We start from the raw sequence: 24,768 nt of genomic DNA on the forward strand, positions 1-24,768 counted from the left end.
GGCATTCTGACATCACTGGAAGTGGTGTCGCGTATCACCAGGGAAGTGATATAGGCACATCGGGCGACGCTCTGGTTTTGGGGCAAAACTCTGTGTTAAAATTGCCCTCAAATCATAGAGTTTTGTCCCAAAACCAGAGTGTCACCCACCCACCTCGACATCACCGATGTGCCTACATCACTTCTAGGTGACATTGGCATGTCACCCAACATTGCTATATGGGGGGGGGGGGATTTCCTACATGTGCCTACAAAAGTCCACAAAAGCGGGGACCCCGCCCCCAACTGAGGAATGGTAACTCTAGTTCCGACCCACAGGTTGGGAAACACTGATGTTAAAGAACAAATTTTCACTGGTGAAATATACAACATAGTTTGTTTGTTTATTTATTTTATTTTTACCCCCTCTCCTCATTTGGGATAGATAAAGTAAACTACAACAAAGACTGCTTCCGGTGGATAGCTGTGTAGCTGTGTTGGTTCACAGTAGAAGTACAGGATTCGAGTCCAGTAGCAGCAGCCCTCCCACCATGGTGTTAACAAAATGCAAACAGCAGAATTAAAATTTAAAACTCGATAACACATGTGGTGTATTAGTAACTGGGTTAAACACATGAAGTCGTATAGAACCTTAACATGGTATCAAACCAGTGATCTGCTAACAGGTGAAAATAGCTGTGTTTTCAAGAGATGCTTACAAGCTTTCCATTAGAGCCTTCTACTGTCTACCATAGAAATGGTGTAGAATATGAAGAGCGATCAACAGTGTTCAACTGTGATGAGATCTTATCCGGAATCAGTATTTCCTATAGTTTGTTATTCCACTGCTTGGTTGTGGGGACCTTAAGCTTTTCCCATCTGGCTGCTATCAATAATTTTGCAGCCAGCGGCAACACACATTAAATCCAGGTGTCTATTTGGAACAGCACAAAATTATCTAGTGAAATAACTTCAGGATCTGTTGAATTACTGGCGTAATTTGTCATTTTCTTGATTTGCGAAAATGCTTTTAACCAGAATTGATGCATTTTATCACATTTCCACCAGCAGTTCTTATAACGACCATTTATTCTGTGTTCTTAATATTTGTGTTAAGTAAAGCTTTCTAGATTGATTAATTATCAGTAATTTCAACCAGGGTTTAGTAAGGTGGAGAATCAGTGATATCTCTCTGTTAGACCTAACCCCATTTCTTGGATAGGTGTGTGTGTGTGTGTGTTCAGAGCTGAAGGTTTTCCAGTTAAAAAGAATTAAAAATGTACATACGCACACAAATTGGAAAAACTTCAGCTCTGAAAATACAACAAGTTTGCTTATTACTCAGAACAGCATAAAGGGCTTTGACAAGTTGTTTGGAAATATGAATCCAATGAGAGAGATAGTCCAGGGCTCGTTTGGTAGCAGGTACTCATTTGCATATTAGGCCACACACCCCTAATGTAGCCAATCCTTCAAGAGCTTACAAAGCTCTTCTTACAGGAGCTACTGTAAGCTTTTGGAGGATTGGCTACATCAGGGGTGTGTCGCTTAATATGCAAATGAGTACCCTGACTCAGCGTAATGTATTGTTGTTAGTATGGGACAATTTAGGGTATACTGTAGGAGATGATGCACCTGTGGGAAATGTGATTGTCCTATTGTCCTAAAAATGCTCCCTCTAAGCTATGGAGTCTGGTGAGCAAAAATTCTACTATGTGAGCTACTGGCATTAAAGTTGTGAGCGAGGGATTTGGCTACTGCATAAATTATTTTGCTCTGGAGCCCATCCCTTCTGCGCTCAGACAAAAATGTGTGAGCTGGAGGCTAAAAAGACTGTGAGCTAGCTCACACTAACCCAGTTTAGAGGGAACACTGGCAGAAACATCTACTGTAATTCTGGTTGGTGAGTATATTGTTGTTGGTTTGGGGCTATGGAGATCAGGGGGGAAACCTGTAGGTCAGGTGATGGCACGGGATAGTCATGAAAATGAAATCTTTGTAACTACCCAGATGTTCTCATTTGAGGGACTGGAGGATATTCAGCTACACCTGAGTGCTCATTTTCTCATGACCCCTAGCGGCAGGTCAGTGTTTCCGCCTCTGAGAAGAGGGAGCACCCGTCCTTCTTTAGAGGAGGAAGAAGAAGAGTTTGGATTTATACCCCGCCCTTCACTGCCCAAGGGAGTCTCAGAGCGGCTTACAATCTCCTTTCCCTTCCCCTCCCCACAACAGACACCCTGTGTGGTCGGTGGGGCTGAGAGAGCTCTTTTCAAGAACTGCCCTTTCAAGGACAGCTCTTGTCAGAACTACAACTTGCCCAAGGTCATCCAGCAGGTGCGAGTGGAGGAGTGGGGAATCAAACCCGGTTCTCCCAGATTACACTTAACCACTGCACCAAACTGGCTCTTTAGTTCAGAGTCTTCCCTAGCTGCCCGCTGACAACACGATGTGTACCCAACATTTTAAAACGTGATGAAAGAAACATCTGAACTCGGCAAAACAAATGAAACATAACAATAACATTAATACTGAGAAATTGCCGGATCTGGGAGGAATGAGGGCCAGAATAGGGAGGGGGGGGGGAATTGTACAACTTAAGCGGATCAAACAGAAAGAACCCACAGGAGGCAAGCACGGTTAAAAAAGTACCGCGCTCCAAACAAAGGGCGGGTCTAGGGTGTCCTCTTCTCATATAGAAGGAACTTTCACAGGTTAAGTCCAATGTTCCATTCTCATTTGAGAGAGGGCAGGACATCCTGCGGTGCCTGGGATGTTAAAGGCAAAGGTTTCCCTTGCTCAAAAGCCAGTCGAATCTGACTCCCAGGATGCGGTGCTCATCCCCGTTTCCAAGCCGACGAGCCAGCGCTGTCCGAGGTCGTTTCCGTGGTCATGTGGCCGGCATGACTAGACGCCGAGGCACACAGAACGCTGTTACCTTCCCACCGAAGCGGTACCTATTTATCTACTTGCAGTTTCTTGCTTTCAAACTGCTAGGTTGGCAGGAGCTGGGGCCAGAGACGGGAGCTCACTCTGTCATGCAGCAGTCGGGTCTCGAACTGCCGAGCTGCCAACCTTTGGGTCTGTAGCTCAGCGTCTTAACCACTGAGACGTTACAAAGACTTAATTGTTCTGGGGGGGATCTCTGCATCGGTCACATCTGATTAAACCACCTGTGTCAGAGGACCCCCTTCCCGAAAGCCACTTCAGCTGCAGTCATTCCTAATAAAGGTAGAAACAGAAGCCCATGTTGCAGTTGTGCAGATGTCCAGTATTGATGCGTTTGGACGGAAAGCTGCAGAGACGGAAGAACTCCTAGTCGAATGGAGTGTGATTCCTTCCATTGGCTGCAGTGGAAACCCCAGGACCGGGTGTGTTTCAGCAATACAGTTTTCGAGCCATCTGCTGATTGTTAACTTAACTGACTTTCTTTCTCTTCACCAGTGACCGATAAGCCTCAAAGAGAGTGTCCAGAGTTTTCGTAGATCTTGTAAATGCATGTTGACAGATGGTTTATACATACTGTTGTTAATAAGTGATCTATCAGTGCAGAATTTTTCTGATTGGATTTATGAGTCATGGGCTGGAATTCACTGATTATTTGAAGGCAACAGTGGGAAGTCAGGAACTGGGAGCCATGAGGGGGCATGTTGCAGTTTGCAGCCTGTGAGATAAAGAATCTTTTGTTTAACTATTAGACGCTCTAACCTACCTTGCCAAAATTATCTACATATTTTTCGAGTGTGTCACCTTAGTCCACAGGAGTTTGTTGAAGTTAATGGATACTTGCATCTTCAGGAATGTGTGAGTTGAAGCACATTCTAGGCCAGAGACCACACTTCTTAAATTTCAATAAGCTGTTTCCCGAGCAGAGTTTTGGAATTCTCTGCTTGAGGCCAGTGTGTTTGTTCAGTAAACAGCTGTTTTATGAAGCTTTTTGTTGCTGAGGTTTGCTTGCCGTGGCCTTTTCTTCCTCAGGATAAATGATTTCTCCTTTTGTAAAAACAGAGGTTAGTTAGAGACCCAAATGTTTTGAAAGTGATATTAATTTCCAGGTAATAATGGCACACCGTTACCATGTCTTTATTCATAGTGTTCGTCTCCATGGCTATGACATAGCTAACTGATGGATATGTAATCATTCTATCTGATTCTAAACAAGGCTCTAGATTGAGAAAGAAAGCAAAAATCCATACAATGTCAGGATAAAGAGGGAAATTTTCTACAAACCCATAGGAAGGCCCAAGTTTACAGAAAAATCTGAAGTCTTAACTGCATTGGGGGTTAAACTCAGTAATAGATACGGCATCTGTAGCATTAAGAGATGATTAAAGGTAAAGCCAGTCGAATCTGAATCTAGGGGGCGGTGCTAATCTCCGTTTCCAAGATGAAGAGTCAGCACTGTCCGAAGACATCTCCGTGGTCATGTGATAGGCATGACTAAACGCGAGGTACACGGAACACAGTTACCTTCCCACCGAAGCAGTACCTATTTATCTACTTGCAATTTCTTGCTTTCAAACTGCTAGGTTGGCAGGAGCTGGGGCCAGAGACAGGAGCTCTCTCCGTCACACACCACTAGGGTCTTGAACTGCTGAGCTACAGACCTTCCAGTCTACAGCTTCAGTGTCTTAACCTCTGAGCCACCGCGGCCCCAAGAGATGATTACCCACTGACATTTTATGAGACTACATTTCTGAGATCTCAGTGGCCATTTGGGAGGGCTGCTAAGCAACTGTATCAATATATCCAAACCGTCCAAGCATTCATTTCTGTCAGTCATAGGCTGGGGGAGAGGGAGAGGCTGAAAAAGATGGAAGAGAAGGAAGGAAACATGGAAATGGGAGAGGAGGAGGAGAAGCTGAAAGTGGGGCGAACTGGAGAAGGTAGGTGTGGGGAAGGAAAAGAAGTTGCTAGAGGGAGGGAGGGAAGGAAAGCTGAAGGGATAAGGTAAGTGGGTGAGTGGAAAGAAGAGAAGAAAGCAGGGAGAGGCTCCCAAGGGAAAAGAGGAAATAGTGTGGGGAGTATAAATGATATGGGGGGGGGGATGAGATGCCCCCCGTAAGCCTCTTGCAGTTCCCCTTCCCATCATTTTCTATTTTTTAAACTGCTTTTACATTTTATTGGGTAGATATTCTGCCTTTCCTCAGTTTAAACTTTAGTTACATTGTTCTCCCGTCAACATTAAATAAATTCAATAAATACAGGAAGACAATCCCCCCCCCCCACAAGGTATGCAGTCTTCACTGTTATGTGTTGGATTTCACATTAAACATTGGAATGTCTAGTGAGGGAAGTGCCTTGTGATTGGATGGGCTGAACAAGACTGATAAGAGTGTTAAAACACATTTGGTTGTACTAGTGAAACAAAAATTAGTGTGTTCCGTTTTTAACTAATACTACTGATGTTATTTTCAGTTCTTTGGAGTCAAAAATGGAGCTGGTTACAACGGACTGGGGGAAAGTGTTGAGTATATTACTTGGGGGAGGGAATATATATATTGCTGCTTAGAGCTAAGGTACTAACAAATTACCTGTCTGCCATGTGAGATTTCCTTGGAGACAGGTAGGCACCTGGGATATTGAAGTTGCCTTTGTGAAGGTAGGTGTCACCCTTTTGTTGGCTGATCGGAGTTCTGTGTTCTTTCCTGTAAAATATAGATCGGACTGGCAATGGCTGGTGGACAGAGCTAAAATTGGCTGCCGCTGGACTTGGCTGCAAGCTCAGATTTCGGAGATAGAGTACAAAATCCAGCAACTCACTGACCTTCACAGGCAGATCCGTGCTACCAAGGTATTGTCATTCAGTAAGGGGGAGGGGGAAGGGTTCTTCAAAGAATCAATTTATAGCTTGATTAGTGAGTTTCATCCATCCAACCTTTTCACTCAATCTCACTCAGTTTCCCTCCTCATTACAGCTCCCATGTCATGTGGTTTCCTGCTAGGGTTGCCAGGTCTGGGTTGGAAAATACCTGGAGACTTTGGGGGTAGATCCAAGAGAGGGCGGGGTTTGGGGAGGGGAGGGGCCTCAGCAGGGTACAATGCCTTAGAGTCCACCTTCCAAAGCAGCCATTTTCTTCAGGGGAGCCAATCACTGTCAGCTGGAGATCAGTTGTAAAAGCGGGAGATCCCCAGGCCCCACCTGGAGGCTGGCAACCCAGCTTCCCACATGCAGCTCCGGTGATCCTGACAGCCTTTTGTGTGGTCAGAGGGGACCCACTCCTCCCATGTTCCCCGATGGAAAGTCTGGTCGAATCCAGCCCAATATTTTCACTTTTCCCCATGGTCTCTGGTTTCTTAACAACATTTATTATGTAATATTTAATATATATAATAATATAATATATTATATTTATATAATAATATAAATATAATACTAGTCCAAAGGGGGGAGCGAATTAGGAAAAAAATTCTAAAGCAGGGGTCCCCACCGACCTTTTTGAGCCTGCGAACACATTTGGAATTCGGACACAAAATGGTGGGCGCAGCAACAAAATGCCTGCTACAGAATGGCTGCCGTAGGAGATGGAGCCAGCCACGAAATGATTGCCAAAGTTAACACAGCCAATCAAAGCTCCAATAGTCCATCAGAAGCCTTGCTGGGGAAATCCCTTACCTGGTCCCACCCACTTCTGGCGGGTGCCAGAAAAAGTGTCACCATGGCGCCATGTTGGGGACCCCTGCTCTAAAGTATTGCTGAACACTTGCTAGGCTGTGATTGGCCGATTGTTATCTTCCCTGGAATAACTTGTATCACTCCTTGGGAGAAAGGCAGAATCGACGATTTATTGTCCAAAATGTTAGGCTGCGTGCCTCTGGTGCGGGCGTAACGAACAAACAAATAATAGGGCCGTATTTCTCAAGCTCCATCATGACCAGTTTCCTAAAATTGGGAGGGGGGGATGGACTTTGGACCTCCGGAAGTGTAGCTAAAGCAACAAAAACATAATTTGACCGGTGGGCCGATGATTATGATTTGTGCATTTTTTGAGGGATAGATTGCATGGAAGAAGGCAGCCCATCAGAAACCGAGTTCTCTACTGATATCGACAGCATGAGTTGGGACAGTGTTATGTATTGGGACTGGAACATTAAGAACATAAGAACATAAGAGATGCCCATGTTGGATCAGGCCAAAGGCCCATCCAGTCCAACACTCTGTATCACACAGTGGCCAGAAATACCAGGTGCCATCAGGAGGTCCACCAGTGGGGCCAGGACATTAGAAGCCCTCCCACTGTTGACCCCCCCAAGCACCAAGAAGACAGAGCATCACTTGCCCCAGAGCCCCTATCTATACCTTGTAGCTAATAGCCACTGATGGACCTCTGCTCCATATGCTTATCTAATTCCCTTTTGAAGCCATCCATGCTTCCAGGACTGTTTTATCAAAGACTGGCTGAGCTTGGAGCTCTAGAACAATAGCCCACCAGGACTCTGGAGGTGACCAATGAGGAATTAATGTTATGTAAATAGCCTATCGTTGGGAGTTGGGTGTGGTGTTTGCATGCTATTTAAACAGGGCTCTTGCCCTGGAGTTTTGTCTTGTATCTGCTGAATCACTAATAAAGCTGAGCTGATCACTAGCTCGGGGTCAGACCATCCATGGAACCCAGTATCTAACAGACAGCGTGCAGTTTGTCTTGTTACACAATATTGTACTTTTCAGAACTATACACTGAAGGACATGGTCCCAGGTTCAAGGGTTTAGTCCTTTTTATTGCTAATGATTTGTCTTTTGACAAGTTAGACACGGCAACATCCTTGTGGCTGCCGCGGGGATGCTGCCATCGCTTTATAAGTGATCTAAAAATGCTAGGAGGGTCTGATCCTGATTGGGTCCACAGGGCAGCTGGCTGTGATGCTAGCCCCCCCCATCTTATCAAGTACCAAAATGCCCACCCTACCCCCGTGGCTGTTATGCCACTTGAGAAGGGGGGGGGGGGGGGGGGGGCAAGAGTGCCATGCTCAAGTTTGATCAGGCCCTTGTGGCATTTTTAAATCGCTTTAAAAGGCAGTGCAGGGGTGTTCATCTGGTGGCCACGCGATTCCATCAAGTCTAGTTTGGCCCTTAATTGCTTTGAGTCTTCTTTAATTTCAGCCAGTTACCGGTTGTTTTGGAACATATTAAGTGTTACATGTTTGTAATAAGTTATGCCATTTGCGTATTAATAAAATAAGAACATTAACTTCCCAATATTGTGGAACTAGGCCAGGTGTACCAGAAATGAGCAGTTTCCCTTCTATCTGAGTTATAAAATTTAAAATTGTGTATGCGTGGCAGAGTGGACAGCCAATTTGGTGTAGTGATTAGGAGTGCAGACTCTAATCTGGGAGAACTGGGTTTGATTCCCCCACTCCTCCACATGCAGCTCCTGGTGTGACCTTGGGTCAGTCACAAGTTCTTTCAGAGCTGTTCTCTCACGAGCAGTTCCCAGAAGAGCTCTCTCAGCCCCACCTACCTCACAGGATGTCTGTTGTGGGGAGGAGAAGGGGAAAGGAGATTGTAAGCCTCCTCCTCCTTCTGGAAGGCAAGTTTTCAAATAGAATTATGTTGTACTACTTTGTAAATCTGATGTAAATCTGACATATGCTTTCGGAACATGCAGGCAAAGCATCCAGATATAGAGACCATGATATGCTGACTGGTTGAAGACTATGAGATCTTCTCTATCACCCCTCTTGTGGGCAAAACCTGATTTCCAAAATAGGGTTTAGATACACCTTTGATCTCACCTACCGTTGATGTACATAATGTCAAACCATGCTTAACGTAAACGTAGAGAATTTGAGAAGGGGGGGGGAGAAGTGTGCAGTTCTACAGCCTGCTCCTCATCAATAAAGCGTAGTAGTTTGGGCAACGTATGTATATTGTGCTTCCGTTGAAATTAGTACTTGAAATTAGAGAGCTGGGGTGAAGATTGCTTACCGAAGTATGGTCCTTGGGTGGACAGTTACTGTAGCATTTGATCACGATGGGTAGCCGTGTTAGTCTGTCTGTAGCAGTAGAAAAGAGCATGAGAAGTAAGCAGTGACTCATGAAAGCTCATCCCCTGCCACCAATTTTGTTAGTCTTTAAGGTGCTACTGGCGTCTTGCTCTTTTCTACTGTAGTATTAGCTTCTTGCAAAAAAAACCAAACCCCCCCAAATGTCACACCTTACTTTTTTGTGATCTTATTCACCTATTGTCTGGGCTCAGCTGATGCTTGAAGTTCCAAGTCATTTATGAAAGTTTTTCAGGAATCCTAAGCAGCACGTTCTATGAATTACAGCTGTCTTAGGCAAATCAGTTTGTCGTTGCGGACTGTGTTCAATTTGCTGTCGTCTAGGGAATGGTGATCCTAGAAGAACTCCCGACTTCAAAGGACGTCCTGAAGAAGCAAACACATTTGACAGACGAAGAAGCTTTATTACACACCACAGGGAATTCTCAAGCCCATCCTGGAAGGCAGGATGCCTGGTCGGAAAACGACTTTGAAATATCGCCAAGCAGTCCGACTCTGCTGCTCCGAAACATAGAGAAACAGGTAGTCAAAGGGGAGTGGGATTATAAAAGACTGCTGTGCTTTTGTTGTTTTCTTGCTTTTAATCTGTTCTATATTATAGTTTATATGACCATGTTGTACACCGCCCTGGGCCCGGTTCCACCGGGGAGGGCAGTTGATCAATTCAATAAATAAATGGAATTTGATAACAATTTCTATTAGATTTGTTCAATATATACTAACGTATTGATTTCATAAAAATAATTTTTGCTCCTAGGAGCAAGATCAACATAAGTTGTAACAGAGAGAACCTGCTGTGTTTGGTTCCTTTTCAGAGCAGTAAATGTTGCTATGTCTTTTCCAAGTATGTGTAGTGATGTAACCATTGTATAGGACAGGGGTGTCAAACATGCGGCCCAGGGGCCAGATCAGGCCCCTGGAGGACTTCCATCAGACCCGAAGTGTAACTGGCCATCTCCTGCTTCCAGTTCTTCTGCTGCTGCTGCATCATAGCTTGCTTCGCCAGTCTCTCTTAATCACTCAGCCGTTTCATGTTTTAACCGGGGTCCTAGACTCAGAACTCTGAGCATGAGATTTCTGTGGTGAATGTCAATAAATCAAAAGTAGGTTTGAAGCTTACAAAGGTAATGTTTTAAGCATGTTTTTATTTTAAGTAAAAAAAACCCACCTTTGTGTTTGTGTCCTTTATAAAGTTTATATTTCCGCTACCTGGCATTGCATTTTGTGACACGCTTCGCCCGGCCCAACAAGGTCTCATTTATGTCAGATCCAGCCCTCATAACAAATGAGTTAGACACCCCTGGTGTAGGACTTCGACAGGGAAGACCTGGTTCAAATATGTACTTGTGAAAAAGAGTTTTGACTTGACACATTCTTAAATTTGATTTGAAAATGGAATGAAAAATATTCAGAGCAGTACTTGAGTAGGAAAAGTGGCAGATCAAAGAATTTCTTAATAGCAGGGGCAACACTGAACCTTTAAGTAGGGAGTGTAAAAGGCTGTGATGTAAAAACTTTCCTTTTTCTTCGAAACTCTTTCAGAGTGCTCAGCTGAGCGAAATAATCAGCAGCCTGATGGCTCCCTTCAGTCTTTCTCCCACGTCCTCTCCTCTCTCCTCAAAGCCCCGTAAACAGAAAGAGATGGTCAATGGGGTCTCTCTAAGGTAGGTGACACAGTGGTGTACTGCAGGATAACTTTGCCACTTTAGCATTTAAGGGATGTCATAAAAAATGACAGTACGGCTGTGCCCCTAATCCTTTTCTTTAAGCTTTGCTTCTCAGTGTCAGAGCACCAGTATAGTCTTTTCAGCATTAAAATCGTGACCTATAACATGTGTCATGAAATTGGTGAATACCACGGAACTCTGAACAAAGAAACATCATACGTGGACGGTGAGTGAAATGTCTTAGTTTGCATTCAACAGGATGATGATCTTTATTTTGCCATCAAGTTGCAGCTGACATGTGGCAACCCCCTCAAGGGGTTTTTCAAGTTAAGAGACGTTGAAGGGGTAGTTTGCCGTTACCCGCCTCCGCGTAGCAATCCTGAGCTTCCTCGGTGGTCTCCCATATCCAAATCCTAGCCAGGGCTGACCCTGCTTAGCTTCCAAGCTCTGACAAATTCGGAGCTAGCCCGGGCTATCCAGGTTAGGGCAGAAGGTGATCTACAATAATATGAAAAAGTTGATGCAGTTAGGAAAGCGATGCAGAACACTCTAAAAATGAACTAAGATGCTAAAGAACAGCTCTGAGAGAACTGTGGCTTGCCCAAGGTCATCCAGCCAGGTGCAAGTGGAGGAGTGGGGAATCAAACCCGGTTCTCCCAGATTAGAGTCCGCGTGCGTAACCACTGCACCAAACTGGCTCTCAAACTGCTGAAACAAGAGATGCTTCTGTTGAAATGTTGGACATAGCGGACACTTAAATTCTCCAGAGGATGTTCATGCTAGTCATTCAGTCTTTAGAATAACTTTACAGAACACTCTAAAAATTAACTAAAATGCTAAAGGATGATAAATGCGGGACTGCATGGAGACCCCGACGATGAAAACCGAGTTGTTGCTTGAGCATTCTCCTGTACAGGCTCACATGCCCATGCTTCCTCGCTGTGGGCTCTCTACTTTAAGCATCCTAGGAACTGCTCCATGGTGAGAGAACTGAGGGAAGGCACGCACCCTCCCCCTCCGGTCACTTGTCATATTCGGTGGGAGACCAGCATGCCAACCAGGGAAGGGAGACCACAACTTGCAATACTGAAAGTTCTAGGAAGCTTTGGAATTTTTGACACTGTGGCGGGCTTGTGTGTCCACAGTGCCTGTACAGAACACTAGATGAATAACAGTTACAGGTAAGCGCAATCCTGTTCTTGTTAGGGAGACCGCCTGCACCATCCTGTGCAGAGTTACCCACTGAAGGGTGTAACCCCACTTAGGATGGCACTGTAATCCTGATACATAACTTCTCCAGTTTTTAGCTTAGAAATGGTCTGTAATAAGAAACAAGAAGAAGAAGAGAAGAAGAGATTGGATTTATGCCCCACCCTTCACTCGGAGTCTCAGAGCGGCTTACAAACTCCTTTCCCTTCCCCTCCCCACAACAAGCATCTTGTGAGGTAGGTGGGGCTGAGAGAGCTCTTTCCAGTACTGCCCTTGAAAGAACAGCTCTGAGAGAACTATGGCTTGCCCAAGGTCATCCAGCAGGTGCAAGTGGAGGAGTGGGGAATCAAACCCAGTTCTCCCAGATTAGAGTCCGCGCACTTAACCACTACACCAAACTGGCTCTCAAACTGCTGAAACAAGAGATGCTTCTGTTGAAATGTTGGACATAGTGGACAGTTAAATTCTCCAGAGAATGTTCATGTTAGTCATTCGGTCTTTAGAATACATTTACTGGAGGGGTTGATTTTTTTCCCCCTTTGAGACTTTTCCACACAGTTCTACTTGAGCATGCATATGAGCGCTAGGAGGAAGAACCTCTGAAGACTTGGAGTCTTGTGGGGTTTTTTCTTCCCATCGAGAAATTGTGGCACCGAGTTTGGAAGAATTAGAATTAGGGCTACAAGCTTCTCTGATGTACCACCAAAACTGAGTGAAAAAAGAAGGACCTGTAATAACAAGCAAATAAGTAAGTGCATGTTGACAAAGAAGAAGAAGATATTGGATTTATACCCCGCCCTTCACTACCCAAAGGAGTCTCAGAGCAGCTTACACACTGGCATGCAAAAAGGGAATATGAGGAGCATATAGCAAAAAATGTAAAGACCAACAATAAAACTTTCTTCAAATACATTAGAAACAGGAAACCAGCCAGGGAGGCAGTGGGGCCCTTGGATGACCAAGGGGTAAAAGGAGTACTGAAGGATGATAGGGAAATGGCTGAGAAGCTAAATGCATTTTTTGCCTCCGTCTTCACTGTGGAAGATGAGAGGTGCTTGCCCACTCCAGAGCCGCTGAGTTCGGGAGGGGTGTTGAAAGACCTGAGTCAGATTGAGGTGACGAGAGAGGAGGTCCTAAAACTGATAAACAACTTAAAAACTGATAAATCACCAGGCCCAGATGGCATACATCCAAGAGTTCTGAAAGAACTCAATTGTGAACTTGTGGATCTCCTGACAAAAATATGTAATCTCTCCTTAAAATCAGCCTCCATTCCTGAGGACTGGAAGGTAGCTAATGTCACTCCCATCTTTAAAAAGGGTTCCAGAGGAGATCCGGGAAATTACAGGCCAGTCAGTCTGACGTCGATACCGGGTAAATTGGTGGAAACCATTATTAAGGAAAGAATTAGTAGGCACATAGATGAACAAAACCTATTGAGGCAGACTCAACATGGGTTCTGTAAGGGAAGATCTTGTCTCACTAACCTGTTAATGTTCTTTGAGGGGGTGAACAAACATGTGGACAAGGGGGATCCAATAGATATTGTTTACCTTGACTTCCAGAAAGCTTTTGATAAAGTTCCTCATCAAAGGCTCCTAAGCAAGCTCAAAAATCATGGGATAAAAGGACAAGTCCTTTTATGGATCAAAAACTGGCTAATTAATAGAAAACAGAGAGTGAGTATAAATGGGCAGTTCTCCCAGTGGAGGGGTGTAAGCAGTGGGGTACCACAGGGATCAGTACTTGGTCCACTGCTTTTTAACTTGTTCATTAATGATTTGGAGTTGGGAGTAAGCAGTGAAGTGGCTAAATTTGCGGATGATACGAAGTTGTTCAGGGTGGTGAAAACCAGTGAGGATTGTGAGGCACTCCAAAGGGATCTGTCAATTTTGGGCGAGTGGGCGTCAACATGGCAAATGGGGTTCAATGTGGCCAAGTGCAAGGTGATGCACATTGGAGCCAAAAATCCTAACTATAAATACACGTTGATGGGGTCTGAACTGGCAGAGACTGATCAAGAGAGAGATCTTGGAGTTGTAGTAGATAACTCACTGAAAATGTCGAGACAGTGTGTGACTGCAATAAAGAAGGCCAATGCTATGCTGGGGATTATTAGGAAGGGTATTGTAAACAGATCAGCCAATATCATAATGCCGCTATATAAATCAATGGTGCGACCTCATCTGGAATACTGTGTGCAATTCTGGTCACCACACCTTAAAAAGGATATTATAGCTTTGGAAAAAGTGCAGAAAAGAGCAACTCGAATGATAAAAGGGTTGGAACACTTTCCCTATGAGGAACGGTTAAGGCGCTTAGGGCTCTTTAGCTTGGAGAAACGACGACTGAGGGGTGACATGATTGAGGTTTATAAGATTATGCATGGGAAAGAGCAGGTAGAGAAAGAGGTACTTTTCTCCCTTTCTCACAATACAAGAACCCGTGGGCACTCCATGAAATTGCTGAGCGGTCGGGTTAGAACGGATAAAAGGAAGTACTTCTTCACCCAAAGAGTGATTAACACTTGGAATTCACTGCCACAGGAAGTGGTGGCAGCTACAAGCATGGACGGCTTCAAAAGGGAATTAGATAAGCATATGGAGCAGAGGTCCATCAGTGGCTATTAGCCACAAGGTATAGATAGGGACAAGAAGGACCTGTAATAACAAGCAAATAAGTAAGTGCATGTTGACAAAGAAGAAGAAGATATTGGATTTATACCCCGCCCTTCACTACCCAAAGGAGTCTCAGAGCAGCTTACAAACTCCTTTCCCTTCCCCTCCCCACAACAGACACCCTGTGAGGGAGGTGGGGCTGAGAGAGCTCTGACAGAAACTGCTCTTTTTCAAGGACAGCTGTGCCAGAACTATGGCTTGCCCAAGGTCATCCAGCAGGTGCAAGTGGAGGAGTGGGGAATCAAACCCGGTTCTTCCAGAGTAGAGTCCGCGCACTTAACCACTACACTAAACTGGCTCTCCTTAGGATTCTCTTTAGGTGTTTGGAGGGCAACATTGGGGTGGTGGTCTGGAGTTCTGGCCCTGCTGGTGGACATCCCGATGGCACCTGGGTTTTGGCCACTATGTGACACAGAGTGTTGGACTGGATGGGCCATTGGCCTGATCCAACATGGCTTCTCTTATGTTCTTATGTCTGGGGCAGTGACACTCTGTATTCTTGGTGCTTGGGGAGGCAACAGTGGGAGTGCTTCTGGAGTTCTGGCCCCACTGGTGGACCCTGATGGCACCGGGGTTTTGGCACCTGTGTGACACAGAGTGTTGGACTGGATGGGCCATTGGCCTGATCCAACATGGCTTCTCTTACGTTCTTATATTCAGTTGTTACATGTGTGCCTTAGCTTTTGCCGATTTCTGTGACTGCTATTATCTAGAGCAAGGGTCCCCAACATGGGCAGGATGGCACCCACCAATACCTTTCCTGACACCCATCAAGTGCTTCCAGAAATGTGGACATGGCCCAGTGGGGCTCCTTACCAGGAAGGTTTCTGATTGGCCACTGGACATCTCATTGGGTGTGCAAATTAAAATGTCCTTTCTCAGCGGCTGCTATACGCACAACAGGGTTTAAAAAATTTTATTCTCTCTTCTTTCCCAGTGCATTTTTTCAAAATTTCTCCTCTTGTCTCCTGCACTTGGATTTCTTCTGTTGGTGTGTCTGCTTCCCGTGGTGAAGTAGCAAGACAAAAATGGGGACCACAGTGGAACAATTCAAAGGAAAAACACCGTGTGCAAAATCCAAAATGAAACAATTTGATAAACTATAAAGAATTTATATAATATATATATTATTTGTGTAATAATCACAGTAATGAACAATAAACAAAAATAGTCAAAATGTATACAATATGAAAAGTGAATTCACAAAATCTGATGCACCACAGAGTTCATACAATAACAAGAGACACTGTAACTGGAAGTAAAGTCAAAGTAAACAGTACAGGGATTCTCTTTTCTATATGTCCTGCTACTGCAAAAGGAATAATCCAAAAGTATTCTTCTTCCAGATGTTGCTACTTGTGAGAGAAGCAATCCACAATCCTGTCCTTACAGGAGAAGCGATTTGACAGCTCTCCGGATGTACAAGCCGTTTCCAGCTTTTCTTTCTCAAGAATCGCTTTAACAAATCCTTGTATAAATTATTTTCTGGAACCAGTCTCCATCCTTATAACAAACGTGCACTTTTCCCATGGTGGCCATTGTGTGAATGCATCCACAGCCCCATGTCAGAATTCCAAAGGTGTCCACCGAACTCAAGAAGGCTGGGGACCCCTGATTTAGAGTATAAGTCTAAATATATAAGGTGCTATTTTTTGGAGCATTCCTGACTTCCTTAGTTGCTGTAGATTTTCCGGGTTGTGTGGCCGTGGTCTTGGCATTGTAGAATCTGACGTTTCGGCAGTTACAGTGCCAAGACCACGGCCACACAACCCAGAAAATCTACAGCAACTAATGAACTCCGGCCGTGAAAGCCTTCGACAACATATTCTTGACTTCCCTTGATCATTTTTATTTTGGTGCATTTCAGAGGCGCCGGAACCAGCAAGGAAATCCCATCTTCCAGCAGTTGGCTGATCGACCAGCAGCACCTGAAGAGAAGAAGGAAAGACAAGACCAGGCTTAAAGCGTCATCTGTTTTGGTGGTGAGCGCGTCTGCTCGCACCAGACCGGTTCAAAGTTTCCAGAGGCGAAAACTGTACAAAACGAAGACTGACTTCAATTGGAATCAGCAGGTGAAAACATGTTTCCCTTGTTTCTTAAAGAGACTGTAGCCACCCATGTGTGCCTACTCCTGCTCTGTGAAATCCTAAATGAGGCACAGTAGTCTGAATAAATAGGTCCTGTAATGCTGGTCACACGCAGAGCGGGGTCTCTGATATGGTCTTGCAGACTATAACTACTGGGATTGCCAGCTCTGGAGAGGTTAATACCTGGTGATTTGGGGGGTGGAGACTGAGGAGGGCGGGGTTTGGGGGAGGGGAGGGGCTTGAATGGGCGATAATGTCATAGAGTGCACGTTCCAAGGTCGCCGTTTTCTCCAGGTGAACTGATCTCAGGAGCTCTCCGGCCACCATCTGGAGGTAAGCTCAAGCCACAAATGGACCACGGTGATTAACCAAAGGTACACCCCACCAAAGTTCACTGTGAACAAAATTGATTCTGTTACAGTTACAGTCCACAAACTTGCTTCTTCTTTTGCTCCTTTATTTCACGTCATGCAGTGCTGCTGTTGCTGCTTCCAAACAACTTCCAAACACCAAACGACGACAGATTTCCTAGGTAAGTCTTCCGTGTCCCCCAGTGCTTCATCAGGTCGCTTTTTTATACGTGGAGCTGTTTTACAAATAAATTATAATATTGTTACAACTCATATACATCCATTCTTTTATAAGTGTGAGCAGTCAAGAACATGCTTACCCCATGCTCTGAGTGAATCTTGTGTTTCCTCTCGGCATCTGCTGGCTCTCATTCCTCACTATCTCCACAGGCACTCTATCTACCATGCCTTGATGGCATGGAGTAAGCATTTCCTTGACAGCTCACACTTATAAAAGAATGAATGCATATGAGTTGTAACTATATTATAATTTAGTTGTAAAGCAGCTCCACATATAAAAAAAGCAATCTGACGAAGCATTAGGGGAAATGGAATACGTATCTAGGAAATCCGTCGTCGTTTGGTGTTTGGAAGCAGCAGCAGCAGCACTGCATAACGTGAAATAAAGGAACAAAAGAAGAAGCAAGCTTGTGGACTGTATACCACCTCAGTTCCTTCAGTTTTGGATTCGCTGTTCTGTGTGCCGTTGTCTTCCCCTTTGAAACCTGGATGAGGTAGTTAAGTTTTTGTCCAGGACACTGGGTTGAGGCTGGCATCCCTACATTACCTTTTGGGTCTGTCCCTTTGGTTGAGAAGAGGGTAGAAGAGAGGAGAAGGCAAATAAGAAAGAGAATGGGTTAGGTTAGTTATTACAGTCAGATCCATTAATGCTTCTTTTTATGTGACCGAGAACAAAGACATATTTTTGCCGTGTCGGAATGCTTTTCCCAAGTCTTTTTTTAAAATAAATTTTCAAGTACTTATTAGATTCACGGAGTCTATCAATGGCTACTAGCCGTGGTGGCTTAGGGGAACCTCCACATTCAGAGGCACTCAGCCTCTGAATCCCAGAGCCAGGAGGCAACATCAGGGGAAGGCCTCAGCCTCTATGCCCTGTTGTTGGCTAGGGTTGCAAGACCCCCGGTCTGAGCAGGGGTTCCCCCGATTTTGGGGCATCAGCCTGCCAGCAGCCAGCCGGCTGGCGGGGAAGGTCCCACGCCCAAGAATGACCACCTGTGGCCACCCCTCTCCCTCCTCTTCTGAGAGATTTAAAGGGCCCTCCAGCTGACAGGGGGAGCACGTGGCCCTCTGATCAGCTGGAGGGCCCTTTAAACCTTACAGGAGGGGAGGGAGAGGGGAAGCCACCAGCCGCACACCTGAACTCCAAGTGGCGATCTGCTTCTTGGAGTTCACAGGTGCGTGAAACCCCCAATGGCCAGAAGCATTTAAAGGGTCCCTTTAAATGCTTCTGGCCAGCATGGTCGGGCCTCCAGGCATGTGGCTGGTGGCCACATCTCTCCCTCCCCACCTGCAAGATTTAAAGGGTCCTCCAGGCGATCAGCAGGCCCTTTAAATCTTGCAGGAGGGGAGGTAGAGGGGTGGCCGCAGATGGTCATTGTTGGGGGCGGGGACATCCGCAGCGTGACGTCATCACGTTGGGGATGCCCCCCCAGGAATGCCCCCCCCAAATCCCCCACTGGGTACGAGGCCAGACCCGGCAACCGTATTGGCCAGAACCACCTCGAGTTCTGTGAAGGTTGTGCCCCCTTCCTGTCACAATTGCAGGGGCTTGCTGAGCAACTTCTAGGAGCTCTGGTTACGTGGAAGGATTATTATAGAATATTTAGGGAATTCTGTTTCTTCATTCTTGTCATCCTTTTTAAAAATAGAATTCTAACTATGTACGTGTGTGTGTGTGTGTTTATGTATGTGCACGTGGTGTTGGAAGAGAGCAGCACAGATACCGTGGACCGCCAAAAAGACAAATAAGCGGGTTCTAGATCAAATCAAGCCTGACCTCTCCCTAGAAGCTAAAATCGCCAGACTGAGGCTATCATACGTTGGTCACATTATGAGAAGACAAGACTCCCTGGAAAAGACATTAATGCTTGGAAAAGTCCAAGGCAGCAGGAAAAGAGAAAGACCCAACAAGAGATGGATTGACTCATCCAAGGAAACTGCGGCCCTCAGTTGGCAAAGATCTCAGATGGTCATTAATCCATAGGGTCACCATAAATCGGAAGCGACATGGCGGCACTTAGCGCGCGCACACACACACACACAGATATAAAACATGACATAACCCAGAGTCCCAGACAGAAGGCAGTATCTTAACTGAATGTAAATAAATACATTCTACCCATGAGGGTAGGTAGACGGTTAGCTTTGGCACGGGCCCTTTCCCACGGCCAGGAAGGCAGCATTCTTGTTTTGTATCCCAAGGAAGAAGGAGGTCTTTGCTGGTTCCTGAGTGATTTCCCGGGTTTGTCATGGGAGGAGGTTTATCAGTGATCTCAGCAAAAAAAACCCAAAACCAAAGCAAAACCCTGTTGTCTTACCTTAAAGGCAGTGAGCAGGGTGGGCCCATCTGTCTGCAATCCCTTCTCAACCCATCCCACAGGAGTCAGCAAAATCCATCGATAACTCAGGGCCTGGGAGTGAAAAAAGGCTGGAAGATGCTGGAAATCCAGGCATGTATGTATGTGTGTGTGTATACATCTCTTTCACACACACATGCATCTGTACCCAGGACGATAGCAGTGGGCTCCACACAGACCTGGAGATGATACCTATTGTTTCTCCCAGGAATGGCCCTAGGAAGTCCCACATCACTAACATAGCTGAAGAGGACAGCCTCCATCCAGTATTTGTGCAGGAGATCAGATTTAGGGCAACATTTGACACTGTAGCAGCGTGCGGACATCAAAAGGTGAGCCCCCCCCCCCTCGAGATTTATTTTAAAACAGCAAGATTGCTTTTTTCTTGCCCTGGAAGAGGCGCTTATTAGCTGCCTTCCCTTGTGAACATTTGGTCTTTGAGGGAAAGTCTGTGTTTTTTTCATTCATTGAATTTAACACGCACTCCACCTCTGAATTTATCGGTTTCCTTTGGAGAAGAGTCAAAAGCCGGAAACTTGAAAGTCGTGCAGAAATCTTGCTTATCCAATTAACATTCTTGTTTCTTGTTTGACCTCCATTCTGTACTTTAGGAAAGGAGATGAGAATGCCAAGGGTTTTGTTTTTTTTTAGCACACTTGTTTCTGGGGAAATGTGTGATATCACATACCTCTGTCTATTTTTTTAGTCTTAATATTTGTTTAGCTGGAAGAGCTTACACAGTGGGCAAGAGCTTCATTTGAGGGAAACTGAAACAGTACATTGTAATCTTTCTCCTCGTTTCTGCTGTTCCAGTCTAGCTTTGCTTTCCTCTTTGAAGTCTTCGCAGTGCTTTTAACTTGATCTGTCTTAAGTTAAAATTCTTCCCCGGATAAATGGCTGTATATGTCCTGAACTATTTGATTTGAAAAACTCTTGTTTTCTGGTGTTAGTGCAAACACTTCCTCCTTTATTAAAGAAAACAAGCAAACCTTCAAAACCAAAATTAGAAACTCATACAACAGGCATGTGGCAAAAACAATCAACGTTTAATACAATCAAGGGCACATGCTCAGTATATTTAGGGATATATACCTCACCTCAGTATAACTTCACTGGCCAGGTTTTCATTTACCCAAATTGTTATAAGAATAAATGTGCCGTAAATTAACATACTGAATTCCATTTGCTTCTACAAGAGGCAATATATCATTCAGCTTACTTAGTTGTGTATTGCAATTGATTAATCATTCATAGACCAGACCTGGATGGCCCAGGTTAGCCTCATCTTGTCGGATGGAAGCTAAGCAGGGTCAGCCCCCGTTAGTACTTGGACGGGAGACCACCAAGGAAGTCTAAGGTTGCTACGCAGAGGAAGGCAATGACAAACCACCTCTGAACTTCTCTTGCCCTGAAAACTCCACGGGATCCCCTTAAGTCGGCTGCAAGTTGCCTGCAGGTTCTACCACCAAATATTCGTAACCGTGATTTATGTGTTTTATGTGTTAGAACGGATAAAAGGAAGTACTGGAATTTACTGCCACGGGAAGTGGTGGCGGCTACAGGCATGGACGGCTTCAAAAGGGAATTAGATAGGCATATGGAGCAGAGGTCCATCAGTGGCCTATTAGCCACAAGGTATAGATAGGGGCTCTGGGGCAAGTGATGCTCTGTCTTCTTGGTGCTTGGGGGGGTCAACAGTGGGAGGGCTTCTAATGTCCTGGCCCCACTGCTGGACCTCCTGATGGCACTGGTATTTCTGGCCACTGTGTGACACAGAGTGTTGGACTGGATGGGCCTTTGGCGTCTCTTATGTTCTTATGTTCTTACAGTGCCCCAGTACTACTTTGGGGATATCCTAACAACAAAGGGATATTGCTTAAGGGCCCTCCCCCAGAAGATTCTTGCACATCTGTTATGCCTTAACAGGCTTTTAAAAAAATTGCTGTATTATAATGATATTTGTGTAAATTCCTTTATGGTGCTTCTTAAATTGCTCGTAGAATGCACCTTATTCTTGTAAAAAAATGTAAATATTAACATACAGAACGAACAAAGAAGATAGCAAACAACAGATCCAATCTCCAACTCACGTCAAACGTTTGAACACGTTTTGGGATAACAGATTTGTAATCAGATATCCATTTTTCCTCCTCCCAAAGCATAAATACAGCAAGGTTATGTATGTATGTTCATGAGGCAAACTTAACAATAAGAACATAAGTGAAGCCAATGCTGGGTCAGGCCAATGGCCCATCCAGTCCAACACTCTGTCACACAGTGGCCAAAAATATCAGGAGGTCCAGCAGTGGGGCCAGAACTCCAGAAGCCCTCCCACTGTTGCCCCCTCCCCACCCCAAGCACCAAGAACACAGAGCATCACTTGCCCCAGACTGAGAGTTCCTATCTATATCTCGTGGCTAATAGCCACTGATGGACCTCTGCTCCAGATGTTTATCCAATGCAATTGTACCACCACTTCCCTATGTGTGACATCACAACCCACTAGGCACTTTTATTATTGCATAGCATTTCCCCCCCCATTCCATGACATAAACTGGAGCTCCACAGCTGAAACTGTTATGTGGGCTACACTGGATCTTGAGCTAAGTCAGCCTCCCCATGACCTCTCCTGGCTCCACTGTAGCTCACATAAACTTGGTGTGTGGTGGGGTCTGGACATCACCTTTCAATCGTTCTCAGAGCCAGTTTGGTGTAGTCGTTACGTGCGTGGACTCTAATCTGGGAGAACCGGGTTTGATTCCCCACTCCTCCACATGCACCTGCTGATGTGACCTTGGGTCAGTCACAAGCTCTGGCACAGCAGTTCCTGAAAGAGCACTTTTTGTCAGAGTTCTCTCAGCCCCACCCACCTCACAGGGTGTCTGTTGTGGGGAGGGGAAGGGAGAGGAGTTTGTAAGCCGCTCTGAGACGCCAAGTGAGGGGCGGGGTATAAATCCCATCTCCTCTTCTTCTTCTAAGAGGGGATGTTCTGAAACTCACCCCCCCCCCATGTCCTCTGGGGTGCAACAGAGAAGATTCCCTGCTGGGGAGGAGTTGCTGTTCTGATGCCTCCCTGAGTCCCCGAGTAGGTTCTCAGCTATCCAGGGAAGAGGAGACTCCTACTTCCAACTGGGAATTACTATAGGGCAAGAGAATAGGCCTGGATAGCCTGATGTTATCAGATCTCGGGAAGCTAAGCAGGGTTAGTATTTGAATGGGAGACCACCAAGGTCTCTAAGCAGAGCCAGGCAATGGCAAAATACCCTTGAAACATCTCTTGCCTTGAAAACCTCTGAAGGGACTCTATAACTCAGCTGTGACTTGACAGCCAAAAAAAAAAGGTTCATAGCCATTATGGAGACCTGCCTCTTTACGGAATATCTCTGTGTGTGTGTGTGTGGGAGAGAGAGAGAGAGAGAGAGAGAAGCCTTCGACAACATAGAGAGAGAGAACTTTCTTTACAGGATTTTAGCAGTTTCACTGCAGTCACCCAGCAAGTTCCCTGGCAAAGCTTGGATCTGAACTCAGATCTCCCAGATAAGAACATAAGAAGAGCCCTGCTGGATCAGACCAGTGAGGGTCCATCTAGTCCAGCCTCCTGACTCACACAGTGGCCAACCAGATCCTCTGGAGGGCCAACAACAGGCCATAGAGGCCGAGGCCTTCCTAAAAACATAAGAAGAGCCCTGCTGGATCAGACCATTGGTCCATCTAGCCCAGCATCCTGTCTCACACAGTGGCCAACCAGCTCCTCTGGAGGGCCAACAACAGGGCAGAGAGGCCGAGGCCTTCCTAAGAACATCAGAAGAGCCCTGCTGGATCAGACCAGTGGTCCATCTAGTCCAGCATCCTGTCTCACACAGTGGCCGACCAGTTCCTCTGGAGGGCCAACAACAGGGCATAGAGGCCGAGGCCTTCCTATGAACATAAGAAGAGCCCTGCTTTATCAGACCAGAAATCCGACTAGTCCAACATCCTGCCTCACACACTGGAGGGCCAACAACAGGACACAGAGGCCGAGGCCTTCCCCTGATGTGGCCTCCTCGCTCTGGGATTCAGAGGCTTAGTGCCTCTGAATGCGGAGATTCCCCTCAGTCACCACAGCTAGTAGCCATTGGCATACTTCTCCTCCATGAATCTGTCTCATCCCCTTTGAAAGCTGTTTATTCCTGTGGTTATCACAACATCCTCTGGCAGCAAATCCCACATTTTAATCACTCTTTGCGGGTCTGTGGTGGGGCTGGGCAATGGGGGGGGGGCGTTATGGGATTCCCTGCTCTCTGTGAGTCTCGCAGTCCCATCTTCGTTCCCTGAGTTCAGCAAGGTTGAACATATGATGGGGAGGAACTGTAGTTTTTAGTTGAATGTGTATTTGATTTCATTGCTAGTAAGGTAAAGGGTAAAGGTTCCCTTGCTCGAAAGCCAGCCAAATCTGACTCTAGGGTTGCGGTGCTCATCTCCGTTTCAAAGCCGAAGAGCCAGCGCTGTCCGAAGACGTTTCCGTGGCCATGTGGCCGGCATGACTAAACACCAAGGCGCACAGAACGCTGTTACCTTCCCACTGAAGTGGTACCTATTTATCTACTTGCAATTTCTTGCTTTCGAACTGCTAGGTTGGCAGGAGCTGGAACTAGAGACGGGAGCTCACTCCGTCATGCGGCACACTCGGGTCTCGAACTGCTGAACTACCGACCTTCCACAGCCTGCAGTTCAGTGTCTTACCCACTTGAGCCACTGCAGCTCCATCATTGCTAGTAGCAGTACTATAAACTGCTTTTTCGCCTTGAAATTGTGGTCAGATACCCATATCATACCTTAAATATCAGCTAGAATTGCAAAGAAGAGATCATCCAGCTGATGGGTGTGTTTTTTTCGGCCCAATGGTAAAACATGTCTTGAAAAACATGGTTTAAATAATCTGTTTGAATGGAAAAGGGGCCTCTAAATTTGGATTGGCTACTTTCCTGGATCACCGTTCGTGATGTCTGGCAATGAAAAAACAAAACCTGTCTGTAGTTATATCGGCATGTGACATGAATGGAGTTCAACTGTCTGGAATTTTATGCAGTAAAAATAAGCAAATGAAGAGGTTGACTTTGTTGTTATTTTTTAAAAATAGCCACTGGGCTTTCTTTTGTCAAGTTCGGAATCAACATACTCTTTGGCAATGCAAAACTTTTGCCACTCTTTCCAGCCAGT

General features: G+C 45.6%; 1 protein-coding gene across 1 annotated transcript in view; it reads left to right on the forward strand.

The window, feature by feature from the left end:
* KANSL1L (KAT8 regulatory NSL complex subunit 1 like) overlaps positions 1 to 24,768 on the forward strand; it is a 49,370-nt gene that overhangs the window by 1,956 nt on the left and 22,646 nt on the right. The window contains exons 2-5 of the mRNA XM_015421520.1: positions 5,637 to 5,769; positions 9,306 to 9,503; positions 10,524 to 10,645; positions 16,403 to 16,607. Coding sequence (XP_015277006.1) covers positions 5,637 to 5,769; positions 9,306 to 9,503; positions 10,524 to 10,645; positions 16,403 to 16,607 — 658 coding nt within the window. The remainder of the gene's footprint in view (positions 1 to 5,636; positions 5,770 to 9,305; positions 9,504 to 10,523; positions 10,646 to 16,402; positions 16,608 to 24,768) is intronic.

Source organism: Gekko japonicus, unplaced genomic scaffold (assembly GCF_001447785.1).
Source record: "Gekko japonicus isolate JY-2015 unplaced genomic scaffold, Gekko_japonicus_V1.1 scaffold1139, whole genome shotgun sequence".
Classification (NCBI taxonomy): domain Eukaryota; kingdom Metazoa; phylum Chordata; class Lepidosauria; order Squamata; family Gekkonidae; genus Gekko; species Gekko japonicus.